This window comes from Phaenicophaeus curvirostris, chromosome 16 (genome assembly GCF_032191515.1).
Source record: "Phaenicophaeus curvirostris isolate KB17595 chromosome 16, BPBGC_Pcur_1.0, whole genome shotgun sequence".
NCBI lineage: Eukaryota > Metazoa > Chordata > Aves > Cuculiformes > Cuculidae > Phaenicophaeus > Phaenicophaeus curvirostris.
In genome coordinates this window covers 6550950-6572698 of record NC_091407.1, presented here as the reverse complement: position 1 = coordinate 6572698, position 21749 = coordinate 6550950, and the positions used below count along the sequence as shown (strand labels likewise).

General features: G+C 47.4%; 1 protein-coding gene across 1 annotated transcript; it reads left to right on the top strand.

Annotated features, from left to right (window-relative positions):
• On the top strand, positions 1-20169 carry FBXL18 (F-box and leucine rich repeat protein 18). Its single transcript, XM_069870590.1, is given in 6 exon segments — positions 1-90; positions 93-140; positions 1969-2169; positions 3057-4597; positions 7414-7632; positions 19707-20169. Coding segments are annotated over 6 exon segments (2250 nt in total). The 5' UTR covers positions 1-6; the 3' UTR covers positions 19864-20169.
• Positions 20170-21749: the final 1580 nt, after the last annotated feature.

Sequence of the window (21749 nt, the reverse complement as noted above, 5' to 3'; positions counted from 1 at the left end):
AGCGTCATGGCAGCGCCGGAAGCGGCGCGCGGCGGCGGCGGGGCCGGCGGGGACCCGGGCCGGGAGGCGGCCGGTTTGAGCGGAGCCCGGGCGGGCGGCGGGGGCGGCTGCGGGGAGCGGCCATGTTCCGCTGCGGAGAGGTGGGACCGCGCGGAGGCGTTAGCCGGGGAAACAGGGACCCTCGGGCGGGCGGCGAGGGGCCGGGAGCCGGTTCTGAGGCGGGACTGCGCCCCGAGACCGCCCTGCTGCGGGGCTGCAGGAGCCGTGAGGTGGGACGGGACCCTTTCCCTCCTCCGGGCCTGCAGGGACAGGGACCGTGAGGTGGGACGGGACCCTTTCCCTCCTCCGGGGCTGCAGGGACCGTGAGGTGGGACAGGATCCTTTCCCTTCTCCGGGGCTGTAGAGGCCGTGAGGTAGAACGGGATCCTTTCTGTCCTCCGGGGCTGCAGGGACCGTGAGGTGGGACGGGACCCTTTCCCTTCTCCGGGGCTGCAGGGACAGGGACCGTGAGGTGGGACGGGACCCTTTCCCTCCTCCGGGGCTGCAGGGACCGTGAGGTGGGACGGGACCCTTTCCCTTCTCCGGGGCTGCAGGGACCGTGAGGTGGGACAGGACCCTTTCCCATCTCCGGGGCTGCAGGGACCGTGAGGTGGGACAGGACCCTTTCCCTCCTCCGGGGCTGCAGGGACCGTGAGGTGGGACAGGATCCCTTCTCTTCCCTACGAGGTTTCGCAGGGGCTGCGGGGTGGGACTGGATCCCTTTCCCTTAGGGAATGCTGTGGCATTAATGCCAGTTTGGTCTTCGGTAAAGATGGAGCCAAAATCCCAGCCCCTCTCCCCCAAACCGCCACCGTCGCGGTGGGGTGGACAGGGGGCCATGTCCAGTCCCTGCATCGGCCCCGGTGGTCCCGGCGGGGTCAGGTTGTGGCTGCAGGGGGGCTGCTGTCACCCCAGCGTCGAAGGGAGAGAGTGTGGGGTGCAGGAGCAAAGGGGTCCCGTGTCCCCTTTGGAGCTGTGCTGTCAGCCCCGCGGTTTCCTATGGTTGAGGTGTAAGCACAGTGCAGAGCTGTGGGTGAGGCAAGCAGGACTGTGGTTCTGTGTGTGTACGTACATATATCTGTGCAGTTATGTAACTGTTAAGGTTATGGAAGTCAGTGGCAATTAGAGGAAAGATGTAGACAGAGGTGACTGTGTTACATATGGAAAGAATGAGAGACAGTCGCTTTTCCGCACTGCAAAGTAAATGGAATGAATGTAAATACAGTGAAGGGTCTTAAGCACAAGTCTTAAGACGAACAGCTAAGAGAACTGGGGTTGTTCAGCCTGGAGAAAAGGAGGCTGAGTGGAGACATCGTCACTGTCTTCAACTGCCAAAAAGGAGGTTGTAATGAGGTGGGTGCTGGTCTCTTCTCCCAGGTAATGAGTGACAGAAGAGAGGAAATGGCCTCAGATTGTGCCAGGAGAGGTTCAGATTAGACATTAGGAAAAATTTCTTCACTGAAAGGGTTCTTGGGTGCTGGCAGAGGCTGCCCAGGGAAGTGGTGGAGTCCCCATCCCTGGAGGTGTTTAAAAGACTGGTAGATGAAGTGCTCAGGGATATGGTTTAGTAGTGGACAGGTACGGTTGAACCTGATGATCTTTTCCCGAGGTCTTTCCCAACCAAATGATTGTATAATTTTTTTCTCCTCATTCTAAAGCAGCCAACAGTGAAAGAGTGAGTGAAGGTGCTATGGCTTTGCGTGGAGTTTGGTACTGCCTCCGTGTTGTCTTCTGAGGGAAAGCTTTTGGTTTCTTCACGCAGGTGGAAGTACTTAAAGATTCAAGCATTTCTGTTTTGTCTCACTTGATAAGTCCTTATGAGAGTCAGGATATTTGCTTTCTCACAAGCTTTGCTGAAGTTTCTGAACTAGTAGCTTTTCTTTTTCTCTTTTTTTTTTTTTTCCTTTTTCTTTTCATTTTTATCCCCAGGAGCTTGTAAGCGGGGAGAGTGAGGAGGAAAGTAATGGCGTCAACTTGATGGAGTTCTCGGATGAGATCCTTTTGCACATCCTAAGCTACGTCCCTTGCACAGACCTTGTCCTGAATGTCAGGAGAACCTGCAGGAAACTCGCAACACTTTGCCTTGACAAGAGCCTAACGCATACTGTTGTACTTCAGGAAGACTATAAGGTGGGGAGAATAGCTTTCTTCTTCTGTTAGATATAAAGACCAATCAGACTTCTGAAAATATGCTGACAAGTCGAACTTTCCAATGTGTCTGCATAAATGAACTGTTCTTGAATGCTGAAATCAAATAAACAATGTACCTGTTTTATAAAAGCATTTGTTTTCCAGAATGCTTTGTTAGAACAGCTCTGTGCTCCCTTAGTTTTCACTGACGGTATTTTATATAACTATCTTCTCTGTGTTTCTGGAAGCTGAAATGAAAGTAAACGTGACTTTCCATTTGTAGCTGTGGTTGTGTAAAGTTACCATGGCCTCAAAAAACATTTTTCCATATCGTTGTGCAAAAAAACCTCTTGTTCGTATTGCTATCAGGCATGCAGTCAGCCAAGCCAGAGCTTGTGTTGTGTTATAACAAAATTAAAGCTTGGGAATGAAGGGTGATAGGTGTTATGAGAACTGTATCACCAGGTATGGGCAAGGGGAGGCCTCGTTTACTCATTTCCAGAAGAGGAAACTGGATGAAGGAAAATGGGGACATTCTTTGAGTTTCCGTAGATGGCTAGTTCTGCTGGAATAACTTTGCTGCTAGGAAATGGGCACGGTCCTCTATTCCACTGCTGCCTGCTGAACAGAGTTGGCCTCATAATCAGTAATGTGGAACTTCACAGGCTAAGAAACTGGACAAACTGTAATCTTGAGTGCAAAGCATGGCAGACTAAGCCAGCTACCAGCTGTGGAATAACTCTTAGGCTGTGCTAACATCCTGAGGCCACTGGATGAGCTGCCTAATCTAAATGCTAACCACTGTTATTCCCATCATCAGGCGTGAAATTGAGTCAGTGCACACCATTGCTGTATATCTCATTGAATCTGGTTTTGTTTGAGTACAGGTGAACAAAGACAAAGTGAAGCAGCTGATGAGGGATATCGGAAAAGAGATTTACCAGCTGAACATGGCTGGGTGCTATTGGCTGCCCAGCTCCACTATTGATCACGTAACACGGTGCAAGAACCTGGTAAAACTGAACTTGTCTGGGTGCCACATCACCTCTCTCCGTCTCTCAAAGATGCTGTCCACACTCCAGCACCTGCGCTCTCTGGCGATAGATGTAAACCCAGGTTTTGATGCCAGTCAGCTAAGCAGTGAGTGTAAAGCCACTCTTAGCCGTGTCTCAGAATTGAAGCAAACCCTTTACACTCCGTCATATGGTGTCGTTCCATGCTGCACTAGCCTTGAGAAACTGCTGCTTTATTTTGAGATCCTTGATCGCTCACGAGAAGGTTTTATTCTGTCTGGGCAGCTAATGGTAGGTGAGAGCAATGTGCCCCATTACCAGAACCTCCGCGTCTTCTATGCCAGGCTGGCTCCTGGCTACGTTAATCAGGAGGTGGTGAGGCTTTACTTGGCGGTGCTAAGCGATCGGACACCGGAGAACCTTCACGCCTTCCTTATTTCTGCCCCTGGTAGCTTTGCAGAGACGGGAGCCACTAAAAACCTCCTGGACTCTATGGCTCGAAATGTACGTCTGGATGCTTTACAATTGCCCAAAGCCTGGATTAATGGCTCTGGGCTCCTGCAACACTTGAAATTCAACAACCCTTTCTACTTCAGCTTTAGCCGATGCACCTTATCTGGCGGTCACCTGATCCAGAGGGTTATTAATGGTGGGAAAGACCTGAAAAGCTTGACCAGTTTGAATCTCAGTGGCTGCGTTCACTGTCTGGCTCCGGAGTCCTTGTTCCGAAAAGCAGAAGATGACATTGACAGTAGCATTCTGGAAAGCCTGGTTGTGTCTTGCTGCAACCTTAGGCACCTCAACCTCTCTGCCGCTCACCATCACAGCTCGGGAAGCATAGGGAATCACTTGTGCCAGCTCCTGTCCAGGCTAAAACACCTGCTCTCACTAGCACTGCCGGTTTGCTCCATCACAGATGTTGCTGCTAATGTGGAAAAGCCTCCAACGGCATCTCATTTGGTGCCTCAAACATTCGGAAAGAAAGTGCGGATTGGGATACAGACGTATCCAAGGAACTTAGCGGACCAGGCAAATCAGAAGATAGAGTCTTCGGTTTTCTGGGCTCTGATGGGAAGCCTCCGATGTTTGGAAACCTTGGAAATAATTGGGTCCAGTTTTTCCTCTGCCATGCCCCGCAACGAGCCAGCAATTCGGAACTCGTTGCCTCCTTGTGTCCGGGCACAAAGCGTGGGGGATTCAGAGGTGGCTGCCATTAGCCAATTGACTTACTTGCAGAGCCTCACCTTAGCACAACTGCCAAATATTCTTACAGGTTCTGGGCTGATTAACATCGGATTGCAGTGCCAGCACTTGCGGACTCTTTCGTTGGCCAACCTGGGCATGATGGGGAAGGTGGTCTATATGTCTGCTCTCATGGACATGCTGAAACACTGCAAGTGTTTGAGAGATCTCAGGTGAGGGGCTGCCGCTGGACATCTCCCTTGTGTTTGTGGATCTCCAGAAATGCGGTGCGTGGTTTGTTGTGGCTGGTGTTAAACCGTGAATGTTTCTGTTCTGGTCAAAAGAGGCTGCAGTAGCTTGAGAACTGGGGATTTTCTTTCCTGACTTGTTGAGAGCAGGAAGATATCGCATGCGGTCCTTGAGGGCTCAGGATATGCCCTTTAACCAGTGTTTTAAGTGTAAAAAGTCTTTATGCTGCAACTGCCTTCCTTTCAGATAAGGAAGAGTGGATGCTGCATATTTGGGAGCATTCAGCATGTCAGGGCTAGGTCAAATACTCTTTGCCTTTGTTGACTTTTTGGCTTTGTGTGCACATGCATCCTTTACATTTCCAGGAAGGATGAGACTCCTACAATATCTAGATAATGTGGAGTTCTCCTTAGGTTTTCCAATGAGATATTTTTATGCCTTCTGTTTATATTAAAATCTTGCCCTTTATTTCTTTTTCTTTTCTTGATAATACATAGAAAACATTCCAGATTTAGAGTTTGTCCTGTTGGTGTTCCTCTCCTGGGAAGATTTAAAGGATCCTGCCAAGGATCTGATACTAAAGGGTGCATAAAGGAGCTTCACAGTAGCCAAAATGTGCTTGTGAAAGCAAAGGGCGTGAACTGTGATGGTTTCCTTGCTCCAGTCCATATCAGTACAAAGGTTATTGCTTTAGAAATATGCTGCTTTTTTTCTGTATATCAGCTTCTGTTGGTGAAACTGCTAAAACCTGTCAGTCCTCTTGTCATCCTCTGTTCACAAAATGGGTGTAAAATGCCTAACAATAGTAACTGCAAGGTCATTCCTGTGATCGCAAAGACAGACGGTGGGACTACACTTATTGCTCATCAGCTGAGACTGGTGTTTGTGTGTGTTCCTGATCCATTGCAACAGTGGAAGGAGCCAGGGTGGCTAATACGCCTCGGGAGGGCTTTTATTTTCCACCGCTCCGTATTTATAACGGGCAAGGAGCGTGTCGGTCTCTCATCCAAGGGATGGCAGCTGTTGGAAATTCAGTTGCTTAATGGCTTGGGTCACGTGAATGTATCTTTAACATTCAGGAGGCTAAACAGCTGTGGAAGAACTGAGATCTGGGACAGGAGGTTTGGGTGGGCAGTGTTGTTTCACTCAGTCCAGGCCCTGTAGTTTCCAGGGACTTTGAAATGGAGGCCAAGAGTGATAAAGATGAGAGGCAGCACAGAGCCTTGAATAAGGGATGAACAAGGCTGTCTCCTTGTAACAGCCAGGCGTTGCCATGTAAGCTGTCATTACTCTTTCTTGAGTAAAGTCCAAGGTTTTATATAGGTTTAAGAGGATTTTTATGTTTAACACTTCCTCCTCGTAATGTAGGTTCCATTTCATTTGGCTAATTCTCTGCTGCTTCTGCCCTTTTTTCCCCACTCCCGTTTTCCACGCTGAGTTTAAACAGATATTCCAAAGCAACATTGTCATCTAGCGAGTGAAAGGCAGTACTGCAAGTTTCGCTCTCCTGTCAGAGATTAATCTAGAAACCTGCTGGGAGGTTGTAGGGGCTTCTGTGCTTTTTGTCCTAAACTTTTAAGGGACCTATAACACTATTGAAAAATAGGAAGGGATTCCCATTTCCTCAATAGTAATTTTAAGCTATTACCCAAAGCGCTCAGGGCTGTTGGGGTCTCTTCAGGCGATGCTACCTGACCAGCGGTCACAGGCTGAGGCTCTAAACCAGAAGAATTTATCAATTAACAGGATTAAGTTGCTGAGATTCTCCCGTGTACTACAAAAGCCTATGCAGAGATTATCCAGATCAGGTTGGGACCGACAGCCTGTTATCACGTAGTGGATTAACCTCTTGGAGCTCTTGGCCTTGCTGACCCAATGACTGAGATTCCCAAGTGCTCTGAGGCCCTGCAGTAAATCTGCACTAAGCAGATGTTGTGTCCAGGGAGCGCCAGCCCCGAGCGGGTTCTGCTTCCTGCAGGCTGGTTTCTGGAAGGACGTCATCCTGTTATGCTGCCAGTTAAATCACAGACCACTTGTGGGCTCAGGTATGGCCTCACCATGTTGGGTTTTGTCCTGTGATGCAAGATTGTGAGTAGCCTTAATGGAGGATCCCGTCCCTCTTCTCTGGGCCGAGTGTTCAGGGTAAAGGTTGAACTGATAATGGTTCTTTTTCCTGTGGGAGAGCAGTAGCTTTGATCCTTTGCCGTCCTCTGATGCAGGAGGGTTGGTTGTGGTCAGTGTGTTGGCTCAGAGGCCCAAGTTCTGCATCGCCATTTGTGTATTGTGAATTTTTCATACCTGCTTCTCTGTAGGCAGTAAACCAAAGATGACCAGTTTGATTAGCATTGGGTGCACGAGAGCAGCAAGTCCTTAAATCTGCACTCACTGCTCGGTGGATGTCAGGAAACAAAAGCCGAGCTGTGCTCGTCGTAAGACCAGAATGGATCTGCTGGTCAGAGCTAAGGCCCATCTTACCCAACGTGCTTTGTGGAAAACTTGCAACACTAGGATTACTCCCTGTGGGCACTGGAATTCTGCAGTTTAGGACCTTTCTGCCTATTAGTGTCCTTGTCCTTTAACACAGAATGTTCAATAGTTACTAGCAAGAGGTCTGAGCTGGCAAAGTCGGGTTTGTTGTGCCATAGCACTGTCACAAGCAGGTTATCGCATGTGAAAGTGAAACAGGCGGTGGGGGACACCGGTTGTTCCATTCGCCAGCCCCCCATGCATGTGCTGCCTTCCCTCTTTCTGAAAGCAACCCAAGCATGAACATTGACTTGTTTTTTGTTTATTCTTACAGGCTGGAACAGCCGTACTTCTGTGCGGGTGCCCAGTTCTTCCAGGCACTGAGTCACTGCTCCTCTCTCCAGCGGCTTTGCATCGTCTCCCGGAATGGGACTCTGCAGTCTGACGCAGTGATGTCATTCATGGCCAGCTGCCTTGAGGTCATCATGTGCCACATGTTTATGGGAGAATCTCTTACCGTTTGCAAAAACCTCCAGCAATCTGTTGTCCGGAGGTGAGTGCGGAAAGGGGTTGATGTGGGATTTCTGGAGCTGTTGAAGATTTATCTCCATTTCCTTGCTTGCCAAGGTTTATATGGCTTGGAGCACTTGTTCCAAGAAGCTAATAGGTACTGTGTAACCACTTGGCACACAAACCAACCTCTTATTTTAATAAGAGCGAATCGGTGAAATATCTGAAGGTATTATATGAATTTTTGATTCCATTCCCACCCATGTTCTCTGAGTTCCGTTGGCTGAGTTGGAGTTCTGGATGTAAAGCTCCATCATAAATCAAATGACACTTTTTGTATAAACAAAACATCTGCCGACATTTTAAGTACTGAGAGATTTGACCTTGAAGCTTTCCTCTTTTCCCACAAGTGACTAAGATAATTCTTTGTCCTCTAGTCACTTATAAATGTCACTTACTGATAATCCCCTGGCAGCACAATTCAAAGCCTTTAAAGGGTTGTTGTGAAGGGTTATTCTTTGCGGGGTGTGTGGGAGGGAGAATCAGTACAAACTGCCTTTGCACGTTTGGCAGTTCTTAAATGCATTTTGCTTGGCCCCTTGCAGCGTTCTAAGGCTCACGTGGTGCGAAACGTTTGTGTGTGAGCCGTGAACTGCATTTGAAAAGAGAGCTTTTAATTACGCTTGGCGTTTTGAAACCTTCTAATAGTGGCAGTCATCTTACAAAATATTTCCCATGCAACAGACTTCCCATTATTATGTTTTTTTCTGGAAGGCTTTTCCTCCGCCTTCAGTCTGTTTTCTTTGTCACCTACTGCTGCTTTGCCCTGTTAAGCTCTAATAAAAATTTCAAATTGCACAGCGTTATTACTGCATCCTAAAGGGTGCTCCTCCCACCCAGCCCTTCTCCGGCTTCAAACTGACTTATTACACTTGGCTTGCTTCCACGGATCGCATCCAGAAGAGCTTGTGACTGTGTTAGCTACCTACTAAACTGCACACGAGGTAGATCGTTGCTGCCTCTAAAAGACTCTGTGTCCTTCTGGGGTAGTGATTGTTGGAAACATCTAAGTAAATTCCTTGTAATGCGACAAGGATTCTTTGAGGTTGTTTTTCCTACCTGTAAAAACGTTTCTTCGTGGACTTCAGTTGTGCTTTGGGGATCCTTAGAAAGAACCAAGGATCTGCTGCTTCCATTTTTGATATTCCCCTCCCCTCTGAGATGCCATTACAGCACTGGCCAAAATTTTAATGTCCACTTTCTGAGCAGAAATACGCTGTTCTGCAGTCTTTTCTCCCTCTTTTCTCCCTCTTTTTCTCTGTCCTGGGCAGATTTTCACTACATTCTGTACCTCTTAATAATTTAAACCCTGGGAACTTTCCAAAGAGCAGCTGATGCCTTGTGGAAATGCTAAAACAATTTTTATATTTAGCTACAGTTCTGGCTGTCAGACTATTTTTCTTCTTTTCTATTTTATTAATAGAGACATTGTATGAAAATGGGATTTTTGAAGCAGTGTGGGTTTTCTTTCTGAAGAGAGCATCTGCTCCCACTGCAAATTCTACACCTGAAGTCATAATCCTCTATGACATTGTAATTGGTGGCTCTGGAAACGATTTTGATGTCACGTAAGATTATGACTGCAGGAGGAGGATAAGCAGTGGGAGCAGATGCTCTCCTAAGCAACAAAGATCCTGTTCTCATGCAACTGTCTCTAGTAATAAAGTGGAAGGAACAAAATACAGAAGATGATGTGTAAGCAAAGCCTGGAGTCTTCTACGAGCCATCAGTGTCGGTAGCCACGTGACTTTTCCAGTGATCCCATTCTCATCTTTGCACAAATGTGCCTTCAGATGGGGTCAGGAATTGACTTCCTCTTGACTGCATTTTATCTGCTACTCCAAGGGCAGAGACATGCAGTAAAATCTGTGACTGTGTGAGCTAGTTCATTGCTTAAACCTGTGGAGAAGGCTCTAGGTCACACAGCATGGCTTCCTTTAGAAATGTGCTGCTAGTGCCTCTGTAATCCAAGTTTTAAATTGATGGAGCCCATTGGGCAGCAAGTTTGAACTTACATATCCTTGGGCCAGAGTGAAATAAGGTGATATGGAATACGTATAGATGCTGCATGTGTAGGGAAAGCATGGAGAGAATGTGGGAAGGAGGAGGAAAGAGCAGGGAAGGCAAAGCTGTGAGCCTGCCTTTGTCTCCTCCCTTTCTCCTGGAGGAGTTGATCCTTATTCCTCAAGACTCATTAAGGGTGGGAGTTCCTCTTTTAAGACTACAGAGGTGGTCTGGTTTGGGATGAGAGCAGCCAAGTGAGTGCTGTTTTAGAACAGGGAGAAAGGACCAAAGTGACTCCCATTCTCCTGATGCCTGTAAAAGGGGAAAACATGGAAGTGGGAACTGGAAAGGCCCAGGGCTGGGAATGCACCAGTAGTTTGCTGGTGGGAGAGCTGAGTGGGCATGAAAATGCCATCTTCCTTCAGAGATGGATGCATGGGAGGGTTCAGGTCACTGAAGAAGCTGGGACAGATTTGGGGAGAGCAGACTGGTTTCAGCTGCTGAGTTGTACTGGGAAAGGGTGTATATATATACAGGGTGTGGTGATGGGAGTGTAAGTATTAAATCTCCTGCTTCACACCGATGGCTTAAAGCCTGAACTGATCCTCAAACTCTTCCCTTTCCATGTAAACTAAAGAATACTATGTATTTCTGTTCTACTGGCCCCAGAAAAATAGTTGTTCTCGTGTCTACTAGTCTTGTGACAGCTCTAAACCAGGCCCTGTGGTGTCCAGCTTTCCTGCAGGCAGTTTTCCAGTTGAAGTTTGCTGCTATTTGGGACAAATTAGTTTACGTATTTAAGTCATTAAAAGCCTCTGATTCAGTTCTGCCTCTTTTGCAATGAAACAGAGTAAGCAGAACAGCGCTCATCTGGAGCCCTCATCAGCAAACAAGAGGCTTGCAAGGACAAAGTCTCCTCTGAGCTTTAGAGAAGACTGTTTCCCTCTGGGCAGATAAATCATTGCGGTGTTTTTCTTTATTCTTTTTCCTTCTGTGTGAATGGGAGGGGTAATCTCCTTTATGATTTACAGAGAGACTCTGTGCACATAAGAAGGTCGTAGTGGTTAGAGTGGGAGATGTGGCTTCAGTGATCCATATCCACTTCCCTGATCTTCCTCGGGTTTCACGTGACAGTGGTCTGGTCTCAGTTTCTTTGTAAAATGACATGTTTTTTTTTCTCATGTGGTGCTCAGCTGCTGCCACCCTTCAGGGAGCAGCAGATCCAACAAACACGTTTTCTCTTTTGCACTTGCACTCTAACTTTGCCAAAGCACTTAGCTCCGAGCGGGTGGTGTTTTTGTTTAAATAACTCTCCTGTTAAAACCACTACACTGGTAATTAATAATACACTCTCTTGTAAGACCCCACCTGGAGTCCTGTGTCCAGTTCTGGCAACCCCAACATAAGAAGGATGTGGATCTGTTGGAATGGGTCCAGAGGAGGCCACGAAGATGGTCCAAGGGCTGGAGCACCTCCCCTGTGAGCACAGGCTGGCAGAGTTGAGGTTGTTCAGCCTGGAGAAGAGAAGGCTCTGGGAGACCTTATAGTGGCCTTCCGGTACCTGAAGGGGGCTACAGAAAAGCTGGCAAGGGACTTTTTACAACAGCATGGGATGACAGGACAAGAGGGAACGGCTTTAAATTGGAAGGGAAAAGATTTAAATTAGACATTAGGAAGAAATTCTTCATGATGAGATACTGGCCCAGGTTGCCCAGGGAAGCTGTGGCTGCCCTGGAAGCGTTTGGGGCCAGGTTGGATGGGGCTTTGAGCAGCCTGGTCCTGTGGGAGGTGTCCCTTCCCATCGCGGGGGGTTGGAACTGGATGGTCTTTAAGGTCCCTTGCAACCCAAACCATTCCATGTTTCTATGATTCTATAATTCCAGAAACTCTAAAATATCACAATTCCTGGACCCACGGTTGTAGGACCAAGTGTGACCCCAGACCTGTTGCTGTGCAAAGAGGCTTCTTTGCACAAAAGGGAGGTTTGCATCTCTCTATTACGATGAGTTGCTGGAATTCTTTCTACATGCTTGCAAAGATCCACGTGTCCAATGCCCGCTCTGAGGGTTTCGAGCTGCTTTCCCGGAGGATTTCTACACTGTTATTTGTGGAACAGTCAGTAGATGGAGCTGTGACCCATGGAAGCCGACCTCCTGCTTGCTGATGGGTTGCATGCTAAATAATCGTATTTATACGCCTGTATTGCTCTGCCCCAGAAATCTTGCGGGCAAGGAATTTGGATGACTTCAGGATTGCACAGCTACATGATGTGGTTAGTGGGGACCTCACAAATGTGCAGGAGACTTTGCTTTCCTGGTGAAGCTTAGCAGCAGAAAACAGACTGGAAAGAGGGGGTAGGAAATGCTTTGGCAAACATCCCCTTTGCCTCAAGGGCAGGTTTTATTTTCCAGTGTGTTCCTTTAGAATTTTGAGGGGGATAGCTTAAGTGTTTAGATAGCTCCTGTCATTGTGATGATTTCAAGGACTCTACAACACCAGACAATAAAAGCCTGTGAAAAGTCCTTGATGGAACACCTTGGAGAAGATCAAGTAAGCAACAATGGGAAAAAAAAACACAAAGCAAAAAAAAAAAATCTGTTGAGTGTGATGCCATTAGAGATTCTCCATACATAGGGGAAAAGTGTTGAGGCACAGAGGTGAACTGTGATTTATAGACATGCAATCCAAGTTAAGCCGTGGTAGGGAGTGTGGTCAGGACGTGAAAGATCGCAACGTAGCTGAATTGTGTTTTGGGGAGGTGAGTGGATAGCTGGGTGTAGCTGCTCTCATCTCCCTACAGAGCTGTTGTCGTCTCTGGGGTCTGACAGCTCTTGGGAGAGGGTGCAGAGGGCTGAGGTCCTGTTGCAGCGTTCCCCAAGACCTGTGGGGTCGGAGTAGGGAGCTGGCAGTCTTAGTTCAAGCTCTGTCCTGGTCCCCAAGCCATGCTGGTTACCCAACTCCAGCAAATGGCTTTGCAAAGGGAGTGTGAGGCTCAAGTGACTCCGAGAGTTAACCAGGACTGGAAGGTGCAAAGAATTTTACTGTTTTAGGACAATCTGCCTGTTCTGGGGATCCAAGACCCATAGAAAACAAAACACTACCTTAACCTTCCTCATTCTGCTTGTGTCGGTTGTGACCATGCTTAGTTTGAAGTGACTTTGACAATAGGACTCCTGCTGCTTTCCAGGAATAGCTATTCCAGTCTGAATTAGATCTTGCTATTCAAGCTTCTATAGCATTACCTATATTTTCCCCAGCTTGTTATTGTCCTTTTTAATATGAAACTCTTATTTTTTCTTAAACTGCTGATTCCAGCAGCCCTGTGTGGCGGTGAGAGCCATGGTGCTCACTGAAGGGATGAAGCACCCTCCTGGGATTCAGTTGCTGAAATAGGGCTTCCAGGTGGGAGCACGGAGGTGAAACAGAGTATTTGGAAAATGCTGAACGAGCCAATCCCTCTCCTGGCATTTAGCCACAGGGCTTGGAACTATCACAAATAGATTTTTGCTCACCTTGGAGCTAAGCTTTCTCCCCTTCTTTGTTGCTGTTGCCCTGGATATCCCTGCAGTACTCCTCTTGCCTGGACTTGCTTGGCCTCAGAAAAGCCCTCTTGGCTAATTGTTTTTCCTGGTAGATTGGGTGGGAGGGGGTGGTTAGGGCAGCAAGCGAGTGCAAGATCATCTTTGAATTCAGCAGAGCCGTCCAGCGCCCTGCGCTGCCCACCTGACTGCCGCAATTGTATTGACACTGCAAAATGCCGGCGTTACCACCTAGGGCTTACTTGAGATTTTCAAGCTGGTATTTTTTCATCTCTTGACTGCCTTTTCTCCCTGCTGACCTTGAAAAAGTCTCTTGCAGCACACTGCTGGCTTTCTTGGATCCCAGAGCCCACACGGTTGCTCCCAATCCCACCCCAACAGCCTAAAGCGCGCTGTGGGCTTAGGCCCTGCGTCTGATTGCAGAAGGCTTAATGTATCGCTAGGCTGGTGTAGTGAATCATTAGCATCCTGTTCCAGCTTTCATTGTCTGTTTCATTTCCTGCTCTTAGAAACCCCTGAATCATTCTGTCACAGACTGAATAACAAACTGCATCCTTGTCAGCTTGAGTTACCCAAGAATTCCTTAGTGGGCTTGGCGAAGGCTTACCCGGCTTGAGGTGTGGCCTGGACACCTTCGCGTCGACCAGGGATGTTGTTTATGGGTGGGTTCAGATACTTTACAAGCCAGCACGGCCTGTGGGACCATCCCCAATTTGGCACATTAATGTTTATCTTCTTTTGAGAGTAGCAACATCCCTCTTACTAAATGCATTCCCGTGGTTGACCCAAATGGCTTGTTCTGACTGCTGCTTCGTGTGTTTTGAAGGGAATTCAGTCCTGAAACCCTCCTCAGAGGGTAGATTGGTTTGTGCATGAAATAGGTTTCAGGGAGTGTCCTCCTCTCTCTCTCTTGGCTGAGAAATAATATTGGAAGAGTACTGTCATGCTTTCTCTTCATGAGGGTGTAAAAGGCTGAGCGGAAGCATTAACTGCAGCTTTAAAGCATTTCCATAGTAAAATAAATCTAATTGAGCTGTTATTGCAGTAGCTTTTTAATTTGTGGAAGAGATTAGGAAATAACTTTCAGCTTGCTCTGGCAGAGCACTCCCCTAGGACGTGTCCTGGGCGCTCTGGCATCGCTCTTTGGGTTCTTATTCCCTCCCCCTCTACTTGTCCGGTCACATTTGACTGATGCAGAGTTCAGATGGCAAAATAATCTACGAACCTCAATCTGCGAGCACATTTGATATAAACCTCAGCTTGCTGGAGGTCTAGTGGAACATCATTCATGCCTTACAGAAAGAAACCACAGTAGAGATGTAATTTGCCTCCGCTCAGGGTGAGTGTGACGTGTGTTGCTGCTTCCCCATGACGTGATAAAGTGTCAGAGGATGCTGCATTGAAGATAATGGGAGAGTTGGTGGTTCTGTGAGCGAATGGCTTCCAGAGCCCCATCTATGTCCCTCCGTCTCCCGTTGGTGGCTGTAATGGGGTGGCCTGGAGGTGAGAGGAAACGGGAGATCTTAGGAGACTGCTGGTTTGTCCATGTAGTTTGTCTGTGTAGAGATGATAGAATGGAAAACTTCCTTAAAGAGAAACACTTTATGGAGGAAATATCTCATTGTGTGGAGTTAAGATCAACCTGAGGAATCATAATAGCTTTCCTTGGGAACTTTTTAAGTCCGTTTATGAGGTTAGAACGTGAAGTCTGCTCAGTGCTGGTACTCTGGCAAGGTTGGAAGTGAGAATGGTACTAAGGAATGGGTCTGCTTTAGAGTCTTTATGTTGGAGGCTATGGACCCCTCTTGAGAGGCTTCTGGGGGATGAATGGGGAGCAAGGCTCCTCCCTATTTACAGAGTAAGGGGCCTGGGGGAATCCCACCTACAGTTTCTTTGGTGTGACTGGAAGGTGCTGTGGAGAAGCTTCATTTTATGCTATTGGAATCACTGTAAGCAAAGAGAGCTTTTGCAGTTCCCTGGTACTGAGTTCAGGACAAGGCCTGTGGAACAAAATTTAAGTTTATGTCTGGCCTTCTCTTAAAAGGTGAGAGAAATGTGAGTGTGGGTGTTGGGTCGTGCCATTTGTTGGCTGCTCCAGCTTGTCCTGGCACTTCCTCTGTCCCTCTGTGCCATACTTCAGGGACTGGAGTTTCCAGCCTGGCTCAGGTACGCTGGCTGAAGCTCTCAAGACAGATGCCATGCTTGAACTTTCAGATGTGAGCAAGTCTTCCAGAGAAAACAGTTATGCTGTGCCTGGCAGAGGATTAACAAGGGTTTTGTGCAAGCACGTGAAAAAGCTGTGAACCTGGCAAAAAGTGAGTCTGAATTCTCCTCTCTTGGGAAACTTGGGCCTCTGTAGAAGCACCTCACCAGCCTGTGGGCAAGTCCAAGTGGAGGGGGGAGAAGGTGTGCAACTGCAGCAGAGATTGGGTTGTGGAGTCCACATCTGCTCTGTTCCCATGGTGCTCTTCCACCGTATCAAGCTTCTCCTGGTTTCCTTCCTTGTTCTCCTTCTCTAGAGCCTCTTTTCCTGTAAGCTCATCTCAGATTGTGGAGGTCAAAAGTTTGGCGTTGCTCCACTCCTGATACGCTGCATTTCCTTGTTTTATCTGGTGTGTGCTGCTTTTGTTGCCAGTGCTTAATTATACCCTGCGTGCCCCTAATCCTGCTTGCCAGCTTTTGTGGAGTGGGATGTGCTGAAATGTATGAACTTGATGTGGGGCTTTTCTTAGGTTTCTCTGGAAATCTCAAGTGGAAATAGATTCCTCGGTCCTAAAAACTGCCTTGCCCCTTCCTTACAAGTAAGAGGAGGTATGTTTGAGCAGTACGTAATGCAGCAGAGCTGTCATCATCTGGGGTCTGTGGTCAAAGGGTTGCAGAGGGTCATAATGTAGCTGGCTGGTGGGATTCTCCTATGGCTTTGGGCTGCCCTTTGGCTCTGTTGGCAGGTGGAATCCTGGGAACTGGCCTCTTTCTAGAGGTGGGTCTGAAAACAGAACAGTGTGTTTGCCAGGAGGTAGCTGCATTCCAGGGAGTGACCCTTTTGTCTTGCTAAAATCGAGGAAATCTGATCGAAGTGCAGCCTTGCTTTAGAGGACTTCTCTGACTTCCCTTTCATTTTGACTTTGTCCCTGACCTACATATTGGATCCTGCCACGTTGCTTGCAAGTAATTGAGACCGTAGTGTTATGCTATTTACCAAGCTGTTCACTTGAAAATAACCTTCCTGTGTCCAGTCCACACCTGCTCTGGGATAATTTTGGAGGCAAAAAACCAAAGCACCATTAACCCTTTCAGCCACGTGCTCAAGATTTATCTGTAACATGAGGCTATAGCTCTGCTGATGCCAGGAGGAACTTGTGATGCAGGGTGCGCTTTACTATCTGTTTCCCAGCTTCGTGGATGATTCCAGCTGGCCACTGAAGCCAGACCCACTATGTGTCCACATCCAAACGAGGACACTTCAGAGACCTCTTTGTAAAAGTTCCTGCTGGGTGATTGTTGGTTTAGTGTTGAATCTGCTGGACCAGAGGCTATGCTGGAAAATATATGTGCAGAGGAGTATTTTCTTTGTTATCCTGGTGGTTGTTTCTGATTAAAGGATCTGTTTTGAAGGGGCTGCTACTCAGTTGCCTAGAAAACTTGCTTTCGTTTAATTAACCATGATCAGTTTAGTCTGGAGGTTTTGTAGGAGAGAGCAAGCGAGCATATCCTTGGCTTCTTTCCCTTAGAAAAAAAGCAGGGTTTCATGCCTGGAACTGCAGCTCTTTTGTCTCCCCAGGTCGACATCCTTCTCTGTCCTTCGGGTTTTCATTTTACAAGCCGTGAGCTTGCAGAGGTAGATCCAGTTTGAAGTCCATCCAGGTGTGGAATGAGGAAAAAACCGTCAAGAAGATTACAGGAGCTATTCTGCAACTCATTAACTCGATCTCTTCCCCTTCTTGTTATCTCCTCCCCGTGCCTGGGGCCTTTCGAACCAGTGCTCTAAGTGCTTCTCACTTAATCTAGCCCACCTGGACAGGTGTACGAAGAAAGGAATTGCCTTCCGGGGAAGGACTAAAGGAGTGTAGATTGCAGAGTGAGTCTGCTTTTGGGAACTGCTAATCCCAGTTTAACATTATGACAGCTGCTCGTTAAAATCAGGGTGTTTTTTAACAGGCAGTTAAAGGAGAGGCTTTGCACGCACATTTAGCTGAGAATAATAGTGAGCCATGTGCATTTGATTTTTTTTTTCTTAAATCACACAAATTGTACATGGAAAGAATTCTCTGGCGTCAACTTGCTGGGTATGGAATTTACAAGGTTTGCAGTAATATTGAGTTTCCTGTTGAGGGGGGGAAGAAAATTACAAAGCTTTCTTTTCTTTTGTCTTCCAGATCAAGTTCAAACCTCTCATATCAGCCCAGCCTTTCTGGAAGGTGTCCTTACTGTGTTGGGGGTTTCTCAGTTGTCTTGGTGGCAGATTGTCATGTAAACTCGTCTAGGTTCTCAGTTTTATAGCTACGTGTAAAGGCTGCTTATAAACTACAATTTGTATATGGTGAGAAGGTAGCGTGCAGATCTAATTTGGGCGAGTCTATATACAAAGGAAGAGGCAGAGGTTTCTTTGCCTTGGGGAGACGGCTGTTTCTTCCCAGCTGAACTTCAGTAAACTTGGTCTATTAACATGATTTTCTCTGCAGGACTGTGGTGTTGGATAAGAAACATGAAGAGCTGAGGCAGAGGAGGGGCTGTCAAAAGAGGCATTTGCTGTATTTTGTGTAATTTCACTGCAGGCTTTACCAACTGCCTCCCAGATCAGCACTTATTTGCTGGTTGATTTCTTGTAAGCAGGGCTGTGGAAGTAAGAAACCGCTCAGCTCCTACACAAGCCCCAGATCCACTCAAGGAGCGGTGTCCTTTTCTGCCAGCCCTTAGGCATGAAGGGCAGGTCTGTGATGCAGAAAGATATAAAATTGCCCTGGGTAGTTTTTTTGCTGCTGGAAATCCTTACTCCTGCAGCTACCGAGGTTCAGGCAAATTAACCCACCAGGACTGAGCAACGAGCCTTGGAATGGGAGTTTCTCTGCTGTGTTTTTGGCAGCTCTACTCCAAATTGTTTGTGGATGGGAACATCCTCACCTCTCCCTGAGAAGTGCCTGTGTCTCATGGCCTTCTCTTCAGCTGCTCTTCACCTGGGGTTGTCACACGTGTTTCCAGCAGACAAATCTCTAGCCATTCCCTCTGCATTTGACAGAAATCTGGCCATTTCAGTGCTAGAGATGGGCTGGGAATTTTCCAAACACACGTCTATATTGTAGAAGTTTGTTGGGCAGTGAATCCTTGTTTCAACAACCCACAACTCCATTCAGCCTCGAGATACTGATGCTGCCAGTTTGGCTTTGCCTCCTTTAGAGCAATAACAAACTGGCCCTCGTCACGGGGTTCGGAGGAAGCATCGTGATGGCATGGGGTAATAGTCATAAGTCTTTTAATCTGAAGGGTGTAACTCTTAAGCTATATCATAACTTCTCTTTACCTCCCAGCTTTAAAGGACTGAACTCTTGTTATGCTGCACTGAGTAATGCTGTTTCTCTTCCCCTATCTTCTCTTACTCAGCAGGTTACTATCATGTAGAGTACTTGCTGATGGAGACTTAGAGCCACACAAAAAAAAGTCCTTTTACGTTGTATAAATGCCTTTAACTTGCGCTGGTCTCTTCCTCTGCTCTGTAGTTCTAACCCTGCTGCTCCTCTCTTATGTTGTCGTATTGCACCTCTCGCTTGCAAGGTGCTGGAAGGCAGAGGCAGTGGTGTGATGATGGCAAGAAGAGCTGGGAGGGCTGAAGAATGCAGATTTCTCTAAGTGGGGACCAATTGAGGCTGTAGATTCAGAAACTGGAACCCAAAACTCTAGTGGCAAAAAATCCTGTGGTGCCAAGACAGATTTTCTGCAGTTTGGATTAAAAAGGAGGCTGCAGGGTGTGTGCGCGCTTGAAGTCGCACACACACACACACACCTGCAGATCTGAGCTTTCTAAACTTGCTTGTGCTCTAATTGCAGAGTGTAGACTCTGCATGCAGAACTACCCAGCCTGAAGTGATAATCCCAGGTTCAGCCCCGAGGGAATGCCTGGCACTGCTCTGGCCTGATTTTCTTAATGGCTCTGCAACTTGCTGGTTTGTAGGTGGTTTAAATGTTATCTCTGAGCACCTTGGCCAGCTTGGGCAAAGCTCTTGGGATCTCTGATTCTCTAAGAATACCTGTAGGTTGTGATTTATTTACTTATTTATTTAAACTTTTCTTCTTTTCCCATGTTTGGGCTCATGTCACCCTGAAAAGGGTGCAAGCCCAGCCTGCGCTTTGCAGTGACGCACAGGAGGGTGGGAAACCTTGGCATCCAGCTGCCCCTCCTGCCTCCTTTGAGCACTCCATCCTTGCCCCTACCGCTGCACGATCTACATCTGTGCAATCCCCTTCTCCTGCACTGGGGAATTTGTGTTTCTCCTTGGCTAATAACCTGTGTCTGATTTAGTTTCCAGGCAGACCGCCCTGCGTTGAATGTCGTCATTTTCCCTCTGCTTCACGAGGACTTGACAGAGGTGATCAGAGATGTCCCCATGCGGCACTTGGATGAAATTACCTTGTTTAAAAGCAGAGTGGCCGAGGAACCTCCCAACTTGTGGTGGTGACTGTCACAGCGTGGAAAGGACGGTCAGTGTTAGCACATGGAATAGCTTCTTGTTGGCCTGGATTCCTCATCTTCAGCTCCCGGCCACCTCCCTGGATGCCGTACAATCACTTTAAACAGGTGCAATTGCAAAATAAAAAAAAAGCTGGTCCTTTGCAGTGGGGAAACATCTATTGGATATTGCTTGCATCTGAAAATCTTGTCTCAAAGGCTTCTGGAATCTGATGAGTATTTCCTTGCAGTTAATATGAATTGCTTCATTATTTTACTGAAGTTAAAGGTAAGATAAACTGACTTAACAATGCTCTCTCCTTGTGTTGCCTGGTGTATTTCCTAAGGGACCCTGTGTACTTTCGCAGTGTGCTTTGTGATAGTGGTGGGAATCATTCTTTGCTTCAGTCTATTTTTGGCAAAGTAGAAAGCCTAAGCCAGCTAAGAGGCACAAAAATGTGTTGCTCAATTGATGTGCATCACATCTTGTCTGTGTTTCAGGTATGCATTTGTAGTCACACACATGCAGTCACAGGTATTTGAAGGGTTTTCTGGATTGAGAAGTACCACAAGGATTCTTTTTTTGTTATTTAATAACAAATTAAGATCATTAGCGCCTGGACCACGATATGTTCTTGCTGATGCTGTTTCCATTGATCTGGTGGAAGAAGTTCTCGGCTCTTTTGGAAATCCTTTTCCTAGGGTAGATGGTGCCCACAGTGAATAAGTTGAGGCTCAGATCTGATTTAAATGCAACCTGTCTTGCGGTGTAGATGAGAATGTAGTGTTCCAGTTCTGTCCTTAGATGCCATGCCTTGGGCTCGTGCTAATTTTAGAGATGTTATGAAGTATTTTCACAGTGTGATTTCAGTCAGCTTCTCTGCTCCACAGAACTTCCTCAGGCATCAGTAGTGGTCTGGATCACTTTCATATTGCCTTATTTACTGAGCACTTTTGAAAGCATCAGACAGCTGTACCAAAAGCCGAGTTTTGAATTCCTGGAGTGATATTTCTGGATGGCAGTCAGATTTCCTTTCCACTGGAGTGTTTTGTGGTAGCACACTGGGTCTGTCTGCTGCAGGACAGTTCTCAACCGGAGCTGACTAACTTCTCCACCTGGACACTTCCTAATGTGTTGAGCTGTGCTTTTCTAGGGGGGCCCAGTGTTGTCCAAAGATGATGTACCCGTCTCCTTGTTGGCATTTTCTCCACAAGATGCCATCTCCCAAATGATGTTCTCCCATCAGTGGTTCATAGGAAGCTTGGTCTGATTTAAGACCACAATGCACCTCATTGCTCTGGAGGACTTTTCCTTCTTACTTTCCCATCGGTCGGGTGTGAACCTGCCTGGAAATCTGTCTTGCTGCTGTAAATCTTGCACCAGACTGTGGTAATCCTTGTGCTCAGATAGGTTATGGTGTTAAAGAGCAGGTTAATATTAGCTTTCTATTAGCACTGGTCTGTGCGATGCTAAAACTAACTCCCTGCGTGCTTTTGCTGTCCGCCCCGCGTTTCCCTCCCGTTCCCACTCAGGACAGGGTGCCAGCAGAGTCTCTGGTTTGCTGCTGGTAACAAGGTGGTGAGGCTGCTCGTGCTCCCTCCGGGAACAGCCGCGGCTGAGCCACGAGCACTCCTAAAGTTTGGGAGACTCTGCTTCAGGGTAGACACCGTGCAGGTGAGTGTGAGGAGCTGGTGTCCTGTTCGTGGCATCCTGCCACTGTTTGCTCTCCTGCTCTCCCAGGGAGGTCGTTCCCTCTACCTCTTGTCATATTGTTAGCCTGTTTGAATCCCTCTCTTCCCTCTCCAACAGCTCTCTTCTCTCCTCCTCCTTCACTTCAGCAAATCAGGTGTACTTTTTGCCCGGAATGCGATCGCTGCCCTGTCCAGTTCAGGCCA